The sequence below is a fragment of the Notamacropus eugenii genome, chromosome 1, assembly GCF_028372415.1.
Source record: "Notamacropus eugenii isolate mMacEug1 chromosome 1, mMacEug1.pri_v2, whole genome shotgun sequence".
NCBI lineage: Eukaryota > Metazoa > Chordata > Mammalia > Diprotodontia > Macropodidae > Notamacropus > Notamacropus eugenii.
Window position 1 is genome coordinate 727,767,220 of NC_092872.1, and position 19,950 is coordinate 727,787,169.

Below are 19,950 nucleotides of genomic sequence, written 5' to 3' on the forward strand. Positions count from 1 at the left end.
TTTCGAATGAAAATTAGACTCCGCAGATTCATAACCCACTCCCCCTCTCCCCATCTGCCCCAGCCTGACCTTGGCTCTTCGTCAAGAAAATGTCTTCAACTTGCCTCTTTTGGGAATACTAAGTCTAGAGAACAAGTCCAAATCTTAAATCCACATGTTTTTTATTATTTAACTTTTCCTTCCTTATCGGGTCCCCAACAGTGATTTTATTGGTAATGGGAACTTCCAGGTGAAGAAACTCCCTTTTCTGATGCAAGTCTGCATGTTAGTGTTCAGTTGTGCCCAATTCTTTGTGGCCTCATTTGGGGTTTTCTTGGCAAAGATATTGGAATGATTTGCCATTTCCTTCTCCAGTTCCAGGAAACTGTGGCAAACAGGGTTAAGTGACTCCAGGGTCATGTAGCTAATAAATTCCTGAGGCTGGATGTGAACTCAGGTCCTTCTGACTCTAGACCCAGCACTCAATGCACTGTGCCACTCAGCTGCTACTTATAGTCTTAGAAAATTGCCTAGGTCACTGAGATATTAAGTGACTTGCACAGTGGTATATAACCAAGATGTGTTGGAGGTGAAACTTGAACTTGGATCCTCCTGGTTTTGAGGCTGGTTCTCCATCCACCCTAGCAGGCTACCCCCAACATACGTAGATAGGAAACTAACAGGCATGAGAATTGACAAGACAAAGATTTAATTAGTTTTGAGCCTTAGAGCTCTGCACCTGGAGTCAGTAGATCTTGGATTCAGATCCTACCTTTAGTCACTTAATAGCTATATGACTGTGGGCCAGTGTTCCTCATTTGTAAGTGAGAGTATTAGACTAGGGGGTCCCTTCCAGCTGCAAATCTGTGACTCCCTGCTCCTTTTATATTCACTGGAGTACATTTTATAAACACATATATTTTATTCTATTCCATAGTAGCCACTAATAATCACAAGTTGAGAGGTCATGTGTCTGCCTCAGAGTCAGGACCTTTATGAGTGACTTTCTGGTCTTGAGCAAGTCACAGCATCAAAGATTTAGTGCTGGAAGGGACTTTAGAGGCCTTTGAGCCCAACCTCCACATTTTACAGATGAGGAAACTGAGGCACAGAGGATTTAAGTGACATGGCCAGGATTACACAATTAGCAAGTATCTGAAGCAGTATTTGAACTCAGCCCATCTTGACTTTAGGTTCAGCTGTCTGCCTCTTAGTGTTCCAAGGCCACTCTCAAAGACCGAGCTTCAGAATAGCGGCTGACCTAAGCTTTGGACCAATAATAAGTTCATAGGGTGATAGGATCAGAGACCAAGAGCCTAAAGGGACATCCAGGTCATCTGGTCCCTTCCTTTCTCAGACCCTTTTCAGAGGTAAAAAGATGCAGAATTTTTTGCTTTAGTTTGGTCTGGCCCTGGGATTTCTGCCATTTCTAGAATCTGTTTAATTAAGAGATGCACTTGAAAATATTCAGTGATCAAATAGGCATCTCATGTAACTGTGGCTGCCAGCTCGTAGGCTCCTTCACTGAGGGCAGCCCTAGGATTGGCTGGGAGTTACCTGTCATCCCCTGTGGATGACAGCCCCTCCCTTATCAGGATGGTACCACTTCCCAGAGGCTTTCTTCTTAGTGGAGTTTAGCGACTAACTAATGCCATCTTGATAAAACACCCTTCATTCTGGCACTTGGGTGTTTGCTTCCTGTGTCTTTCTCCCTGAATCTCCATAGGAACTTAGGATCTTTCCATCCCTTAGTTCAAGCTGGCCCTAAAGGCTGAAATGTCTCTTTGGAGTCACTATGAGCAAAATGCCTGACTCTTGCCACTTTCTCTTGCTGTTAATTCTTGATTTGCAAGGTCGTTGGTATAGTGGTTAGAGTGATGGACTTGAGAATCACAGAGACCTGCCTTGGACACTTAACTGTCTGTGTGACCCTGAGCAAGTCACTTAATTCCATCGAACCTCAGTTGACTTATTTGTCAAATGAAGAAGATGGACTTGTGCCCTCTAAGGTCCCTTGTAACCCTATTTCTTTGTTCTTGTCTTCTACCTCTACTCAAGGAGCTGGGGGTCCCCTTGAGGGCTTGTGAACTTGGAAAGATAGCTCTGTACTTTTTCTTAAACCAATTATATGCATATACACACATATATTTACCATATCCTCCTTTCCCACTGTATCTTTCCCTGCTACCCTAGAGAGGTATCCCTTATGAAAAAAAATAAAAAAGGAGGAAGAAAGAAAAGAAAGTTCCATAAAACTAACCAACATATCAAAAAAGTCTAATTTTATATGCCATATTCCACACTTGTGGTCTCCTATCTCTTTAAAGCAGTGGAGAGAGATTCTTTGTCCTTTCCCTTTGTTAGGGACAAGCTCGAAGCATTAAGTTTTCATTGTTTTATGGTTGTTGTCATTTCCATTTATATTGGTGTATATTGTTCTTCTGGCTCTGCTTGCTTCATTTTGCATCAGTTCATACACATCTTCTCATGCTTCTTTGAATTCCTTTGTATTTGACATTTCTTAGAGGGCAGCAATATTCCATTACATTCTTAAGACACAGCTGACTCAGCCATTCCTCAGGCACCTGTGTCTTTCCATTTCTCTTTAAGCATCCATGTTAACAACCACACATCACTTAAGGATTTTTTCTTTTTAAACTTAGGTTCCAAATTTTATTAATGCTACACTACCGCCTCAGGAGCGGATCACCGCTCAGGAGATTGACAGCTATTTCCGCCAGGAGCTCATCTACAAACGAAATGAGCGGATGGGGAAGCGAGTGAAGGCCCTCTTGGAGGAGTACCCTGATAAGGGCTTCTTTTTTGCCTTTGGTGCTGGTGAGTTTCCAACTCTCCTGTGTGCTGAGAGATTCTGTATTTCATCATTCTGCCTCTGACTTTCGTTGGTGATTGGTTTCATCTAGGTCTTTCATTCTCTTGTATTTGCTGCATTTGTCAGGAGCTCAGATAGAATGAGAGTTGATACCCTCTTGCTGATTTAAAAACCTTATTTTTTTGGGTGGGAGTGGCTTGTTTTCATTTGTTGGATGACAGACACTTGTTCTGGTGCCCCTAAAAAAAACAGCAAAGCTTTGGCCAAATATTATCAGCTAACAGTCTTTACCAGTTAGCAACCATCTTGGGACACACCTTTTGGTATCTCTGAGTCTCCTTACCGATTCCTCTCCCACCCAGAACCTGGCCAGTTGGGGTCCAGGCTGCCAAAAGTCAACAATCTGGGGAGAGATCAGATATCAGTGCCAGAGAAAGGTTTGTATTTCATTCTTTTTCTGTTTTTGAATGTGTATCCCTTACACAAAATTTGGTACAAAACCCAAATCAGAAGGGTTTTTGAAAGATCCTTTTGTGTTTTTTGTACTTTTAACTAATTACAATGAATTAGTTGAATTAATTGGAATAAATTGAATCAGTTAATTCAACAAGCATTTATTAAGCACTCACTATGTGTGGATAAATAAGTGAATGAAAAAATGTTTATTAAATGCTTCATATATGGCAAGTCCTTTCATCTCTGAGGTCGGACAAAGGTAAAGGTGAAACAGTCTCTGCCTGCAAGGAGCTTATATTCTGTTGCAGGGGAGTTGGAGGAGCACACAGATAAAGAAATATAAAATAGAATCAAAGTAAGTGCAAGTAATTTCAAAAGTGTGTGTGGGTGGGATTCGTGAGGATGGCTAAGAATTGACTATGTTGAGGGAATTGACTATGTAAGTTTTACGATTGCTTGTATAACTCACTGTTAGTTCTCAAGGAGATTGTCCGCAGAATTAGACTGAGTAGCAGAAATTGGTCCTCACCTGTGTCATCCATGGTCTATACAGGCAACTGTATAACACCCTCAAAGCTGAGCTCTCTGGGTTGTTCTCCATTTGGTCTTCTAGGATGGAAAATTGTATTGTATGGAATATTGTAGTTGGAAGAGCCTTTTTGCAGAAGTGTCATTTAGAGGTGTGTGAGGAGAAAGAGAGGCATCTTATCTTGGCTTGGTAGAGAGAGAGCTGACCTTAGAGTCAGAAGGACCTGGATTCAAGTCCTGCCTTTGCCAGTGTGACTTGGGAACAAGTTAATTAGCTTCTGTGTGACCCAGGCACCAAACTTCCTCAACTGCAGAGAAAGTGCCTATCTTCAGTGGTAGAGGAAAGTTTCTTACACTAATTAAATCATGGATCTGGTTTTATAAAAGAGAGAAAAACAAATAATTTTAATGACCAAGCTAGCACAGATATCAAAATTAATTTAGGTTTTGGGTCACTAAACATAATTGCTGCCCTTTTTAATCTCCCCTCTTGCAGAGACCCACTTCTAGACCCACTTCTCTTCAAGAACCCAGTCCTAGAAGCCCACTGATTCCTAGGCCCCCACTGATCTCTAGGTTACAGGCTGCTCTGAATGGCAGCTTTTGCCTCTGCTGGTCTCATCTTGGTCACCCTTGTAGAGTGGAGTCACCGTGTCTGGTGACTTTTCAGGTTGCTTCTAGTACTGTTATTTCCTGCTCCCTAACTGCCCTACCCAACTCCTCCATCCCCTGCTGTTCCTTTGGGCCTTTATCATCTCATCTTTTCTTCTTAAGATACTATGTAGGGGTACCATTGGATCACAGGCTCATCTTCTAATCTCTAATAGAATCATAGAATTTTTGGTGATCAAAGAGATCTCAGAAGTCATCAAACACTGAGTATGGTAGCTAACACTGGATTTGCCCTGAAGGTTTGTAAAGTGCCTAAGTGTAGACTTTACTGTATTTGAGTCTCATGCTAAGCCTGTCAGGTGGGCACCACAAATCTTACCATCTCCATTTTAGCATTGAGAAATTGAGGTCCTAGGACCCTGTGCCCAGTCCACTCCAGCTTTTCCTCTTCTCCTGGGTCTTCTTTTCCCCTCCACAATCAAAACTAGCTCACCCTATCTAAATTTTGTTTACCTCCACCCTGCTTCTCTCAGCATCTAATACAGTGCCATGGAGACAGTGGTACTTCATAATTGTTCATTAAATGAATGAATGTTGTATTTAGCAGTCAGCCAATTATTGGCTTTGTATGGAATACCTGTTACGTACTAGGTACTGTGCCAGGCCTGATGAGGAATATAAAGAGGTAGAAAACCGAGCAGAAATCCCTGTGGAACTCCACTGGAGACTGCCCTCCAGGATGTTGTTGAGCCATTAATAACTACTCTTTAGGCTCAGCCATATGATCAGTTTCAACTTAAAAAAGAACTGAAAATCATAATTAGTTATAATTGCCATTTGATCTTTAGAAATATAAGATAATTATCTTTCTCTTTTCTTCAAAGAGGCCCTGTTTCTGTCAAAGTGTCCCCCGTTTTGGCACATTGGAAAGAGCACTAGCTCTGGACTAAAAGGTTGTTGTTGTTTGATATTGTTTCATTTCAGTCGTGTCTGACTCTTCATAGTCCCCTTTGGGGTTTTCTTGGCAAAGATGCTTAGGGTGATTTGCCATTTCCTTTTCCAGCTCATTTTACAGAGGAGGAAACTGAGGCAAACAGGGTTGAGTGACTTGCCTAGGATCATACAGCTAGCAAATGTCTAATGCCAGATTCGGGGCAGCTAGGTGGTGCAGTGGATAGAGCACCAGTGCAGGAGTCAGGAGGACCTGAGTTCAAATCTCACCTCAGACACTTGACACTCACTAGCTGTGTGACCTTGGGCAAGTCACTTAATCTCAATTGCCTCATCCTGGGTCATCTCCAGTCATCCTGATGAATATCTTGTCACTGGATTCAGATGGCTCTGGAGGAGAAATGAGGCTAGTGACCTGCACAGCCCTCCCTCACTCAAAACAAAGTCAAGTGCAAGTCATGTCATTATTTCTCTGATGGCATGGTCTTCTTCGGCAATGAAGGACGAACACACAATGCTAGATTTGAACTCAGGTCCTCCTGACTCCAGGCCTGGCACTCTATCCACTGTACCGCCTAACTGCTGGAGTAAAATGACCTCTCCCTTCTACTTTTCTTCCTCTTTTACTGTTCTAGTCTTCACTTAATTCAATTCAGACTCTCTTTCAGAACTCTAAAAAGCAGCACCATGAAGCGAGGACTTTATATTATGTAAAATGATTTACTACTTATTAGAGCTAGTTTCAATTTCCTGAGAAGGATCCATCATCCCCTGTTGGAATACAAAATGTGGATGAAGATGTGCCTTTAGAGGTATCTAGAGTTCAGATTAGGCCTCAGCTTAGAAGAGAAGAGAGCTTGGTCTTTCCTAGATGGAAGTAAAGATGATTTCACACTCCATCCTCGTACCTTAAACCAGTGCTATCCGTCTTTGTCTTTCCCTTTGTGTCACCCTATTTCAGACCGTCATCTCTTACTCCTTGGCCTGTTGTAGAAGCTCCTACAGTGATTCCTTGGCCTCAGTCTCTTCTCCTTCCAGTCTGTTTTCACACATTATGGCCAGATTAATCCTCCTAATGCACAACCTGCATTATAAAGGTCCATTACTCAAAAATCTGCCATGATTTCTCATTGATTTAAAAATCACTTCTAGTCTTTTGCCTGACAATCAAGGCCTTTCACCATCTGAATCCATTAGACATTCTCAGCCCCACCCCAGACTATGCCCCCTCACATCCTCTCTGCCTCAAACAAAGTGAACTACAGCCATCTCCATTCCTCTCTGTGTTGTTGCTGATTGCTCTTATTTCCTACCACTAGACAGCCCTCTTCCATTTCTAAGTTCAATTAAGGCTCAGTTCACGCTCTGCCTCCTCCATGAAATGTACCCAGATTTTCTCTCTCTCATTCTAGACTAGAGCCTCAGATGAGAGAATATTTATGAAGTTCTTAGCATGATGCCTGGCACATAGTTGGTGCTTAATAAATGCTCCTCCCCTTCCCCTTCCCCTTCTGTACCTATCAGCATTCTCATCTGTGTTATCACAATTGGTGTGTCATGGATGGGGTGCTTGATTTGGAATCAGTGAGACTGAGGTTCAGATCTTGCCTCTGATGCTTACTTGTTGGACAAGTCATTTAATCACTGTTGTTTATTGTTCATTTGTATCCAACTCTTCCTGACCCTGTGGGCCATACTTTCCATGGAGTTTTCTTGGTAAAGATACTGGAGTGGTTTGCCATTTCCTTCTCCAGTGGATTAAGGCAATCAGGTTGAGTGACTTGCCCAGGGTCATACAGCTACTGTATGTCTGAGGCCGGATAAACTCAGGTCTTCCAGATTTGAGGCTCATTGTGCTATCCAGTGAGCCACCTAGTTGCTTAATGTCTATAATTCTAATTTTTTCAACTGTAAAATGGGGATTAAAATAGCAACTACCTCACAGGGTTGTTGAGCAAATCAAATGAGATTGTATTTGTAAAGTGCTTTACAAACTTTAAGGAGTTTGTTTTTGTTATTTTCAGATAGTCAATGAATCTGAGTTCAAATCCCTTCACTTCTGAAGCCAACTGTCTGTGTGACCTTGAGCAAATTATTTAACCTCTCTGGCCCTCAGTTTCCTCATCTGAAAAAGGAGGTGCTTGGAATTAATGGTCCCCAGATTCCTTTCCAGCTCAAAATCTGTAAGCCTATGATTCTATCTATGATCTTTCCTGATGAAAAAACAAACTTCTCCAGGGCAGGATCAGCATTTTGTCGGCTTTCATATCTTTCATGACACATTGCAGTTAGTGGCCCAACATCTAGTAGACACATGTCATCCTTGAATTAAATTGTATTTGTACCTCTAACTGGGTGTGCTTTACCGCACACTAGATACCTAACCAGTGTTTGTTAATAACAGTACCTCATACAACACTTTACATATCTTATCTCATTTGATCCTTACCTCAACCCTATGAAATAGGTACTATTATTATTCCCATTTTATATCTGATTAAACTGAGGCTGAGGGAGATTAAGCGACTTTCCCAAGGTCACACAACTAGCAAGCCTCTGAAGCTGGATTTGAACTCATATATTCCTGACTCCAGGCCAGACACTTGAAGGGTGTGTATTATGTGTTGAATGACTCCTACCAGGTCTGATCACTTTAAACAGGGATACTCTACCATCCTAGAGGGTAGTTTTTAGGGGGGATTGTCACCAATGAGGTCACTTGGGAATCAGAGCTGGACTTTGCCCAGATACTAAATGGTACTCCAATCCAAGAGCTTTTAAATTGCTGGGAATTTCATAAAAGGGAAGACTCATATATGGGAGGTCAGAGAAACAGGGTGACCTAGAGGATGGAGAACTATCCTTGGATCCGGGAAAACTTAGACTCAAATCCTGCCTTTGACTGCACACTGTGTGGAGCAGCTAGGTGGTATGGTAAATGGAACGCTGGATCTGGAGTCAGGAAGACTCATTTTTATGAGTTCAAATCCAGCTTCAGACACTTCCTACTTGTGTGACCCTGGGCAAGTCACTTATCCCTGTTTGCCTCAGTTCCGCATCTGTAAAATGATCTGGAGAAGGAAATGGCAAAGCATTCTATTATCTTTGCCAAGAAAACACCAAACCTGAGCATAGAGAGTTGGATTTGACTGAAAAATGGCTAAGCAACAGGAATAGCTGTGGAACTCTGGGTAAGTCAGTTAGCCTCTAAGCATCTGAGGTGATTCTCCAGGTCTGTGAGCAGTGTCAGTTGAAGATGCTGACTTGCATTGGTAGAGGAAGTTTCCCCTCTGGAAATGAAATATGCCAATGGAATCATACCTTCCCCTACCTTTAAAAACAAAGGACTGGTACTCAATTCTCTTCAGAGATATTTTTCTGTCAAATCACATCCATTCTCATAAAATTTTAGAACTTCAAGGGGTAGTAGAGGCCATCTAGTCCAATGGCCTGTCATTAGAAAGCTGAGGAAACTGAGGTTCTTCAAGGGATGATGACTACCCAGCCTCACAGCTCACACTTGGTGGAGCCAGGCTTCTAACTCAGGGCTCTTGACACTTAAGTCTGCGGTTTTTTTAACCAGTTATATTCTTCAGAGATACCATGCTACTTGGGAAAAATGGTTTTTTAGAAAATTCAAGTTTGCTTGGACTTTCCCCACTTTTGAGGGAGGATGCATTAATTTCCGAGATCCTCCCTTCTGAAGATGATTGATGTTGGTGCTGAACATAAGGATGCGTAAGGTGCATAAGCTGTGGCTGGGATAGCAGCTGTTTGCAGTCTTACAAACATTATTATTTTAAGATCACCAGGGGATACTTCTCTTTTAAGACATTTCTAAATTATTTTGGGTCTGAGGCGGAAGTGTAAGTCACGCAGAATTATTATGATGTTTTGCTTTATGCTTTAAAAGATTATAAACATACATGTATTTTCCTCATTTTGGTTTCAAATGTTGTGTGTGAGACACTGACTCTTGGAAATGTTTGGAAAATTGTGCCTTATGTTGCAGAAGGGGATTATTATCTTATAACTGAATTAGTGAGGAGTCCACACCTCAGGGTTATTTTCATACAATTTAGAAAGAGACTTGGACCTGAATTAAAAGATCTAGATTCACGTCCAGGGGTCTTAGTGGACTGCAAGCTCAACATGAGTCAGTGGTGCAATAGGGCAGTCGGAATAGATAATTTGATCTGGTGCGGCATTAAGAGAGATATTACTTTCTTTAATAGATTTAACAAACATTTTAAAAGTCTCTACTATGCACCAGGCACAAAGACAAAAACAAAGCAGCCCCTGCCCTCAAGAAGCTTCTATTCTGTTGGGGCAAAAAGGAGGAGATAGCCCAGCTCTCTGCTGTGCTGATCTCACCACAGGTGGAGTGTTTCATTTTGGGTGTCACAGTTTAGGAATGAAATTGATAAATTAGAAGCTAGAGAACACCCAGACGGGGCTAAGCAGGACAGTGAAAGGCATTGGGTCGATGTCTCTGAGGACCAATTAAAGTAACTGGAGAAGAAAAGACTTGGGCAGAGCATGATAGCTAACTTTCTAATATTTGAAGGGCGTGTCGTTCTGTTTGGCCTCCATGGGCAGAATCAAGTCAACAAGCAATTATTAAGTGCTTACTAGTGTGCCAGGCACTTTGCTAAGCATTGGAGAATTAAATAGAAGCCAGGACAATGCCTGCTTTCTGGAGCTAACATTCTAATGAGGAAAGACAATACATGAAAAGGGGCTAAAAAGCAGAGAATAAGGGACCTATTTGTGTCTGAACAACTCAGAGCGGTTTTTAAAGACATAATTAGACAGTAGTGCTTCCACAGTCAATTTTTCCCCCTGTATAAATATTCTATAATTATTTCAAATTAAAAATGAAGGTTAGTATATACGATAAGCCAGAATAAGAATCCAGGCTTGTTGCTAAGTATAATATGTATGGAACCAGTTGTAGTTTTTCCTAGTCTCTGTGTAAGCCCCTTTTCTCATACCCTCATTATGGTATGAAAGTGACCCTGGGTTCTTAAAGCCATGAAACACGATGCTTGGACAATTCCTGCCAAATTTTGAGTATGGATCCAGAGACAAGTCCTCTCTTCCCTACAAGAACTAGCATAGCTCACTCTGACTAGGTTTATCTGAGTGGTCATTAGTGGCTGGTTTTTTTTTGTTGTTGTTGATCATGGTAATTCATCAGTTGTTGTCCTTTGTGCTTGAAGAGACCAAAATGGCATTCCTATGTTGGAGTCAAAGTACAGTGTGGCTTGGAAAAGCTATGCCACAAATCTGGCACAAATAGTCCATATGGTAATGCATGGAGAGTAAGTGAACGAATGAAGGGAAAGGCATTTATTAAGTACTTACTAACATACCATATTCTAGGTACTGTGATAAGTGGTAGAGTTACAAATAGAAAAATTGAGATATACCTGACCTCAAGGAACTTCCATTCTAATTCAGTGACACAACACAAAAGAATGTTCAGTGAAGGGTACAGCAATGATATGGATGGCAAGACCTCGAGGGGCCTTACCTTAGGTTGCAACAATAGGTCAGAAGACAGTATTGGCCATGTCTGGCAGAGCAGGTGGAAAGACCTGGAGAGCCTTGGGATTCAGTGGCCAGGTGGTCCTCCATCTTATTGGAAGAAATAGAGATGGTGACTCCCATCTCATCCGGAGTTGTGAGTAGTTAAGCAACCTGGATCAGTTCTAGACAGTTCAGTGCTGGGGAGAGGGTATGAAGGAAATGCAGATTGGGAAACGGTGCCCCCAGTGGTGATGGTAGGTCTTCCTGACGTTGGTTGGTCCTGGGTCCTGTACAGATATGGGATACTGGAATAGTCATGGAGAAAGAAACAAAAGATGTAGAGAATCAAATAGTCCTTAGTCTATAAATGATAATTTAATGTGTTGATACTCCAGTGCCATGATCTTTGTTCAGTGACCAGTGAGTTGATACAAAATTGGAGGAACCGAATTCACACTGTAAGTGAAAGAAGACCATGTCAAGAAGGTTCTGCTAGATGGAAGGAAGCCTGCAGGGCTGTCCTTGGAGAAGGGAAGAGGGAGTTGGCACTGCCCTCCAAACCGCCAAGAAACATTTCAGCAGATACAGTCACCTGGCCTTACAGGTCACTGTTCAATCAGGTTTAACAAGCATGTATTAAATGCCCACTGGGTACAAGGTACTGAGGACGCAGAGGCATCAGAAACAACCTCTGCCTTTGAGAAGCATACAACTTCGTGGGGCAATATTTTATATACATGCACAGAGATATATATGTGTGTGTGTATGTATGTATATATATACACATACACCACATACATATATGTATATATGTTACATTTGTGATATTTATTCATATAAAATGTATATATACATATATGTATATAAGATAGATATTCATATGTTTATGTATGTTATATCTATACATTTACATATATACACACATATACACTCACCCCAGTAAGTAAATGTGTCCTTTCCACATATGTAACCTTCCAGCTTTATCTCTCTCCTGACTTCCAGTCTTCACTTTTTTCCCTTCACAGTCTTGCCTCTGTGATTCAGTTCATTTATTGTGTGCCAGACGCTGCATTGAGTTCTGAGAATTCAAAGACTAATATAAAATCACACCTGCCTTCAAGAAACTTATATTCCATATTCTCACATGAGGACGGTTTTATATCATGCACCAATATTTATCCTTTGTAAAGGGCAATGACGTAGTAGAAAAATTCTTTGATGGTCTTGACAAGGTCATAAGATCATAGAGCTAAAAAGTTATTCATTTGAGTGATGATGAAAGTGGAGTCATGGGGAAGTTAAGTCATTTGCCTAAGGTCATATGGATAGTAAGCATCAGAATGGAATCTGAACCAAGGTTCTTTGACCTTACAGCCAGTGTCCTTCTCATTGTGCTACAAAATAAAATGCCTGATGCTTAGTGATTGAAGGAACCATGATACTCAGTGTCTCAAAGAAAGTGGGCACAGTGGAAGAGGATGGTAAAAATTCTATTGCAAAATACATTTCTAGATCTAGAGAGATCAAAGATTTGTAGACATGCTCAGAAGCCTCCTCAGTTATATATAGAGCAAGTATATTCTTCAGGAGAGGATTGGAAAGCTCTGGGCATGACGAGCATTGAATGACCTCCCTCCCAAATGAAACTGACTATATTGTGACAGAAAATAAATGAGTGGATTCTAGTATGTAGATGCTAGTATGCAGAAATCAGCTGCCTTTGTCCAGTCATATCTTGTCTGAGCAAAGGTCAAAAGCAACATCCAGTTAGAGGAAAGGATAAAGATACAAAGATACAGCATCCAATTACATCTGATTTACTGGGACCACTTTGGAAGCGCTGTCTCTAACAAATGAGAAACGGACATAAATAAAGACATTGACCCATCTTCTAAAGTCCAGATTACGTGTCTTTTCTCCATGAAATCTTCTCCAACCCCTCTAGTCTTTCCACCAACACCCAGGGCTTCCCATAGCACTTTGTTGTATTTAATCATTTATTATCTTTATCTGTGCATTTTAACATAGTAATAACATGGTGGCTTCCAAACCAGCAATACCTGGCTGGGTTCAAGTTCTGTCTCTGACACGTACTGACTTTGTGACATGGGTAAATCACTTAATTTTTCAGTGCTCTCCCCAAACAACTTCCTAACACTGTAAGTTCTAGAGAGCGTGCCCACCTGTATTGGCGGAGGGAGTTTCTTCACTTGGGTATTCCCTGTATCAATGAAATTAAAGATCTAGTCACTATCACCATCTGTATATGCCTTTTATCCCTGTATTAGAGGATAAGCTCCATGAGGCCAGAGATCATATTTTATCTAAATTTTATCTCTCCCCCACTGCTTGTTGCACAACAGGTACCTAGTGAATATTCCTGGAAATGCTTTGGATGCTTTCTTGTTTTGAACCCTGTTTTATAACTTTTGCCCCAAACCCAAGTTCACTTCTTTGCCTTCGGGAGAAGAATATGATTGACTTTTTCTTGGGTGCTTGAAGATCTTTGTAGCTGTCTTTCTGAGCCCTTGTCTTGAGCCTCAGGCTGTTCATTAGAAGAGAACGTACAGAGATTGGGTTCCATTGAAGAGCACTCCTGGAAGTGAACACGACAAAATGAATAAGTTCCTCACATTCAGATACTGGTGATTAACTGAGCCCTCAGCTGATAATTATAGAGTTTAGAGTTTTCCTGTTTTTTCCCCCCGACTATTTTCTGTGTAGCAGAAGGGGCAGGCAGCTATTAGACTTTATTTGGAAGTCCCCTGTTTGAGCGACTGAGCACCTGGTCCTGTGGTCCTCATGTGCTGCCCTCCAGCCAGACTGACTAGAGGCTAAACTGGACATCCTCTGAAGTCGGTCGAAAGACCAGGCTTTGGGAATCATGGGAAAGTGAACACCTTCATGGCAAAACATCAAAGTTTCTACCAAGGAACATCTTCCTTGGTCTACTTGTGTAAATGGTCATAAGGGTAAAAGATGAAGAGGGCAGCGATGATGCTGTGAGGTGTGGTGGTAAAGTATATTGAACCAGGAGCCAAAAGACCTGAGTTCAAGTCCTGACTGCTACTTCCTAGTTGGGAGACTTTGAGGGGGTCATTTCATTTCTCTTAGACTCTATTTCTTCACCTGTAAGTTGGGGATAATGGCAATTAACCATTTATATGCATTTGAAAGTTTGCAAAGCACTTTACACCTAAAATCTCATTTAATTCTCAGCAATCCTCCTGTGTAGCAGGTATGACAATTCCTATGTCAGATGGGGAGCATGATTTGTCGGTGATCATGCACTATTGGAAGCCTAGTTATAGAGTTACAGGGTTGGAAGGCACCTCACCCTTCTAGTCCAGTTCATAGCTGAAAAATGATCCTCTACACTTCATACCCAGCAAGTGGTCATGCAACTTCAGCCTGACGACGCCAGTGCTGGGGGGGGGGGGGGGGGCTCACTACCTCTCAAGATAGCCCCTCCCATTTTTGAATAGCTATAATGGTTTTTCCCAACTTCAAACCTCAGTTGTCCTTTTGGCCACTTTCTCCTCCCCCATTACTTCTGTTTCTGCCCTTTAGGACCAAGCAGAACAAGTCCAATAATTCCTCTCTTATATGAAAACCTTTGAATTTCTTGAAGACAGCTATCATGTTCCCTATGAGCCTTCTCCTCTCCCAGGCTAAATGCTTACATTTGAAACCAGCTCTGACAGGACTCCATTCTGTTTTTGGTCATATCTGCTACTTCCCACAGTGACATTTGTCCTGTCTACCTTGCAGGGTTGTTGTGAGAATCAGCTGAGCTCATGTAGTGAGAAAGCTTTGTGACTGTGATGGCCCCTTACAATGTTAAGGACTTGGTTCCCCCATGTTTCTGTGTGTGTGTGTGTGTGTGTGTGTGTGTGTGTGTGTGTGTGTGTGTGCGTGCGCTCTACAGAGATTCTGATTGTTTTTCTTAACTGCAGGTCATTTCATGGGCAACGACACAGTGCTTGATGTTTTGAGGAGAGAAGGGTATGAGGTAGAGCACACCCCTGCTGGACAACCTATCAACAAGTAATCCATCGGCGTTCTTATCCGGGTTGAAGACTAGCTAGATAAGCTGTAGAGGTTGCTGGGTAGACCGTGGCCTAGAACGATTTGGCTCCTAAAACATGAGTATTTGCCTCCACAACAACACCCTAGATTCATTTTGTTCCTGTTAAACATCTACTAAATGCCAAGCTGGGCTCTGGGGATAAAGTCGTCCCAGCCCTCACAGAGCTTACAATTCTACTCCAGTCATGGGTTTCCCATTTGTTTTCCTCTGAGGCTGCTGGAAGAAGCCTTTTTTTGTCTTGTTAAGGGAACATTGGACCAAAGGGTCAGGATTCCTGACTCTCCCACTTTCTAGTTCTGTGACCACGGGCAAAGCATTTGACAACCAGGGCTTCAATTTCCCTGTCTATAAAATGAAGACAATAATATTTGGCTCTATTTACATCACAAAGTGGTTCAGTCCCATTCAATAAGCATTTATTCACTGACCAGTGAACCTCAGGCTCTAGGGATACAGTGCCAGAAGTGAACTGAATCCTACCTTCAAGGATCTTACTTTCTACTACAGGGAACACCATATATAAAAAGAAGTTTTCTCTTCGTCCTATTAAACATCTCCCATTCATTCATCCAGTCTTCTTGGGGAATGATCTTATGGCCCTTTGCCATTGCTAACTGCACCTGCTGTAGGAGGAATAATGTGTTTATTCACTGTTCTCAGGTTACAATTTTTGAGTTTCCAGCAACAATTCAATCAGAACGTCATAGACTATTTGCCTTCTAGCTTGTCAATGTCGTTCCAATAACTTTGCACCTAGAACCAAATGGGATACTGCAGATGTGGTCTGACCAAGGCAGGGTATCTTGAGACCATCGCCTCCTTAGAATATCAGTGATTGTTTTCTTAATGCAATCAAAGTTTGAATGCCCCTTCTAGGGACAAATTTATGCCATTGTTAACTCACATTGAGCTTACAATTCACTGAAACCCCCAGATCTTCTAAGGAGTGAATGTCTTGCCATATTTTCCTTCTCTTATGCTCATGAAGTCGAGTTTTTAATTCGTCGTATGAGATCAGTGCCATGTAATTTCTTGTTTCCTGGTTCTGTGGTGATTTCCCATGTGTAAACCTTATCTTCACAGCTATATTGTAAATTTCTGGAAGGCAGGGATTGCATACGATCCATTTTTTATCCCCTGTAGTGCTTGGCATAGGACTATATTTGTTACTGAGTATATGCCTGATTTTAATAGCAAGTGTGCTTGCTCCACTTGGGCACCTGTGAAGGAGATGTTGGCTTCCATACCCCTTCCTAAGACCGTCCCACCTGCAAAGGACAGGCACTCCCAACCCAGGCCTGAAGGCTCTCATTCTGGCCTTAGTCCCCTCTGTGTGGCTTCTAGTTCCTCTCTGCTGTGGGCCATGGTCTGAATAAAAATGCCTTTTTATTCAGTTCCTAGGTCCAAGGCCATCCCATCCGCCTTGTCTCAGCCGGACCTCCATGTGGGCTTGTGCACTCAGCAGTAGGTAGGTGATGCCCTGTTTCCTTGTTTGTTGAATTCTTGAGCACTGCTGATCCAACTTATGTGTCCAGTCTCTCTTAGGGTTGGTCAGTTGTAAAACTGTACATTTGTTAGAGGAGAAAACAACCTCAGAGGGCATCTGCTCTGATCTGGCGTCTGCTGAGGCCAGCTGCCATCCCCGCTTTTTAACAATATTTTATTTTTCCCCCAATTATATGTAAAAATAGTTTTTAAGATTCATTTTTTAAGATGTTTGAGTTCTATATTTTCTCTCTCCCTCCTTCCCCTCTCACCTTCCTGAGGTGGTAAGCAATTTGATCTGGGTTATACCTGTGCCAGCTCCTTCCCACCTTTTTAAGATTGGTTGTCTGCCTCTTGCATTATCGTTAGTCCCAGCAAGGGGGGACTGCCTTGGCCCCTGTCTTCCTAATGGCCTGGAAGTATAAGGAGCTCCATATGACTGCTTGCCTTCTGACTTCTTGTATCCTCAGAGCAGGCTCTAGCAGGATGAGGGTCCTTTGTATAGAAACAGCCTTTGACATGAATTTGCTGGGTGGCCCTGGACAGAGCCTTTAACCCTTCTCAGGCATAAAATGAGAGGCTCAGTTTCTCTGACCTCCAAGGTGCAGGAATCTTAACTTTTTGGTGACCTTTCTCCCTTTGGTTAAGCTTCTAGACTCTTTCTCAGAGTAAAGTTTTTAAATATATAAGATAACATACAGAGGATTACAAAGGAAACAGAGTATCTGGAAATAGTTTCAAATATATATTTGTAATGTATATCATAGTTATAATATTATTTATAATAATTTATAAGTATAATATATATTTATAATATACAATATATTTATAATATAATATATATATTTAAAAGTTCATAGATCCCAAGGTAAGAACCCCTGCTCTAAAGTCTTTTTTAACTCTATCTCTCCCCATGATCCCATTTAAATACTCAGCCTCAGTTTCCCAATCTGTCATATGAATGGATTGGTCTTGACAGTCTCTGAGGTCTCTTTCAGCTTGACGTCTGTGATCCCATGATGCTATATATGCTTCCCATGACGTCACTTAACCTCTCTGGGCCTCAGTTTCCTGATCTGTAAGATGAAGGAATTAGTCTTAATGATTGCTAAGCTGTCTTCCAGCTCTAAATGTAAGATCCCTGTGGTCCTGTGAAGTCATTCAACCTTTGCTTTATTTTCCTTACCTGTGAAATGGGGATAATAGCAGCTCCTACCTCTCAGGGTTTTTGCAAGGATAAAATGCTATCTAAATGCAGGCTATTGTTATTGTTATACTTACATTAATCTAAAATTGGCTTTTTGAGTAGTGAGGTTCTTAAATTTTTGAGCTAATGGATTTCTGTATTAAGATGGAAAATTGAGATACCTAAGCTCACTTTATAAAGTAAACTGCAGAAACAATTTCGTGGGTCTCTGGACTCTTAATTGGTGAATCTGGAGCTTGTCAGGTGGGATTCTTGGTGCTCCTTTCCTGACCTTTCCTGTTGGGCCAGTGGACTAGCCTCTTGCCTTGAGTCAGAGATGACAAGGGAGCCGGAGAAGTTAAGTGACTTGCCTAGGGTCCCGCAGCTACTAAGTATCCGAGGCAAAATTTGAACTCAGGTCTTCCTAACTCTAAGTCATGCACTCTGTCCACAGAGCCATATAGTCTGGCAGAAAATATTCATATGTTGTTTGATGGCAAAGAACCTTCATGCCCGATGGCATGGTGGAAAGAGCATAGATTTGGAGTCAAGAAGATAGAACTTCCAATCCCACTTCTACCTCTAAGGGTGTGACTTTAGCGTACTCAACCTCTTTGGGCCTTTGTTGTTTCATCTTTAAAATGGGCAGTCTCCAAGTTCCTTCTAGCTCCTGTGATTATCACAACAAAGGAATTAGTGCAAGTGTAATTTCCCTATTGGAGAGATGAGGAAACTGAGACTTCCTGGTGATCATACATTAAAAAACAAAAAAATTTACAGAATTGAGCCTGGAGATCATAGGATAATAGATTCAGAACTAGTAGGGGCCTTGGGGAACATCAAGTCCAACCTCCACGTTATACAGGTGAGAAAACTGAGGCTCAGAGAGGAATTGCCTGGGGTCACATGACCTACAGTAAGTATCTGAGGTAGGATTTGAGTTCTGGTCCTGATTTCAAGTTTACTATGTTATGCTACCTTTCTAGAATCCACTTTTCTGACTCTTAAGTCCCAAGGGTGTTTCTCCTGCGTTCAGCACAGAGCTTGGCACACAGTCGACTTTTAAGAAATTCTTTGTCATCTATTGATCCCTTCTACCATTTACCATAGGGGCAGCTAGGTGTCGCAATGGATTGAGTGACTCCGAGCCAGTGAGATCTAAATTGGAATCCTGCTTACCAGCTCTGTTACTCTTGGCAAGTCATTTGACCTTTCACAGCCTCAGTATCCTCATCTGTAAAATAGGATAATAATAATATTTCCTACCGCTCAGGTTTGTTGTGAGGATTAAATGAGATAACATGTAACGTGCTCGGCAAACCTAGAATTGTTATGTAGATATATTATTATAATTATTATCAGATATCATATAACTATGATATAACATTGTGATAATTAATGGGATAAACATTAGAAATACTTAATAAATAATGTAATTATTTATATTGTACAATATATTATACCATTAATAATATAACACTATACATTGTATATGCAACAGTATAATTAATATCATAATATGTTATTATAACTGTGATATAATAATATAGTAACAGTATTTATAGTACTGGGGCAGCTGGATGTACAGCTGATAGAGTGATGGGCCTGGAGTCAGGAAGACTCCTCTTCCTAAGTTCAAATGTAGCCTCGGACACCTATTAGCTTTGTGACGCTGGGGAAGTCCTGTTTGCCTCAGTTTCCTTATCTGCAAAAATGAGCTGGAGAAGGAAATGACAAACCACTCCCATATCTTTGCCAAGAAAACCCCAAATGGGTTCATGGAGAATTGGACATGACTGAAAAATGGCTGGACAGCAATATAATTATAGTATTAATTATGTTTTACACCATTGTAAAATAATATCAGATGTCTATGGGCCAGGGCCTTCTCCCTTTAAAGGGCTTTTCTGGATTCCTCTTGGAAATCTATTGCTAGAGAGAGGAGGAGGAGGAGAGGGCAAGATTACCTGGGCTTTGTCTGGGGGTGTGAGCGAAGGCCTTAGAGCCGCTTTCAGACCTGAGTGGCAGTGATGCCATCTCAGAACTATTCATATTTTTCTAGGATCAAAGCTTGAGACTCTGAAGGGACCTCAAAAACCGTCTGGTCCAAATGCCCTCGTTTCACAAATTTAAGATGTTGAGGTAAATGAATGTTAAATTTTTAAATATGTAATTGGAAAAATAAAGAAATAAAGATAGTGAGGTTAAGTTACTTGCTGAAGGTTATATAGGAAATAAGTACCCGAGGCAGGATATGAACCTAGGTCCTCTCATTTCAAAGCCTGTTATCCTTTCAGC

General features: G+C 41.4%; 1 protein-coding gene across 2 annotated transcripts in view; it reads left to right on the forward strand.

Annotated features, from left to right (window-relative positions):
• The window catches only part of TRABD2A (TraB domain containing 2A), a 59,329-nt gene that overhangs the window by 31,727 nt on the left and 7,652 nt on the right, over positions 1 to 19,950 (forward strand). Inside the window, exons 4-5 of one of the 2 annotated variants that reach the window (XM_072637005.1) lie at positions 2,643 to 2,817; positions 14,848 to 14,938. In XM_072637005.1, the coding sequence (XP_072493106.1) occupies positions 2,643 to 2,817; positions 14,848 to 14,938 (266 nt within the window). The remainder of the gene's footprint in view (positions 1 to 2,642; positions 2,818 to 14,847; positions 14,939 to 19,950) is intronic. The other variant, XR_011973030.1, reaches the window with a different exon arrangement.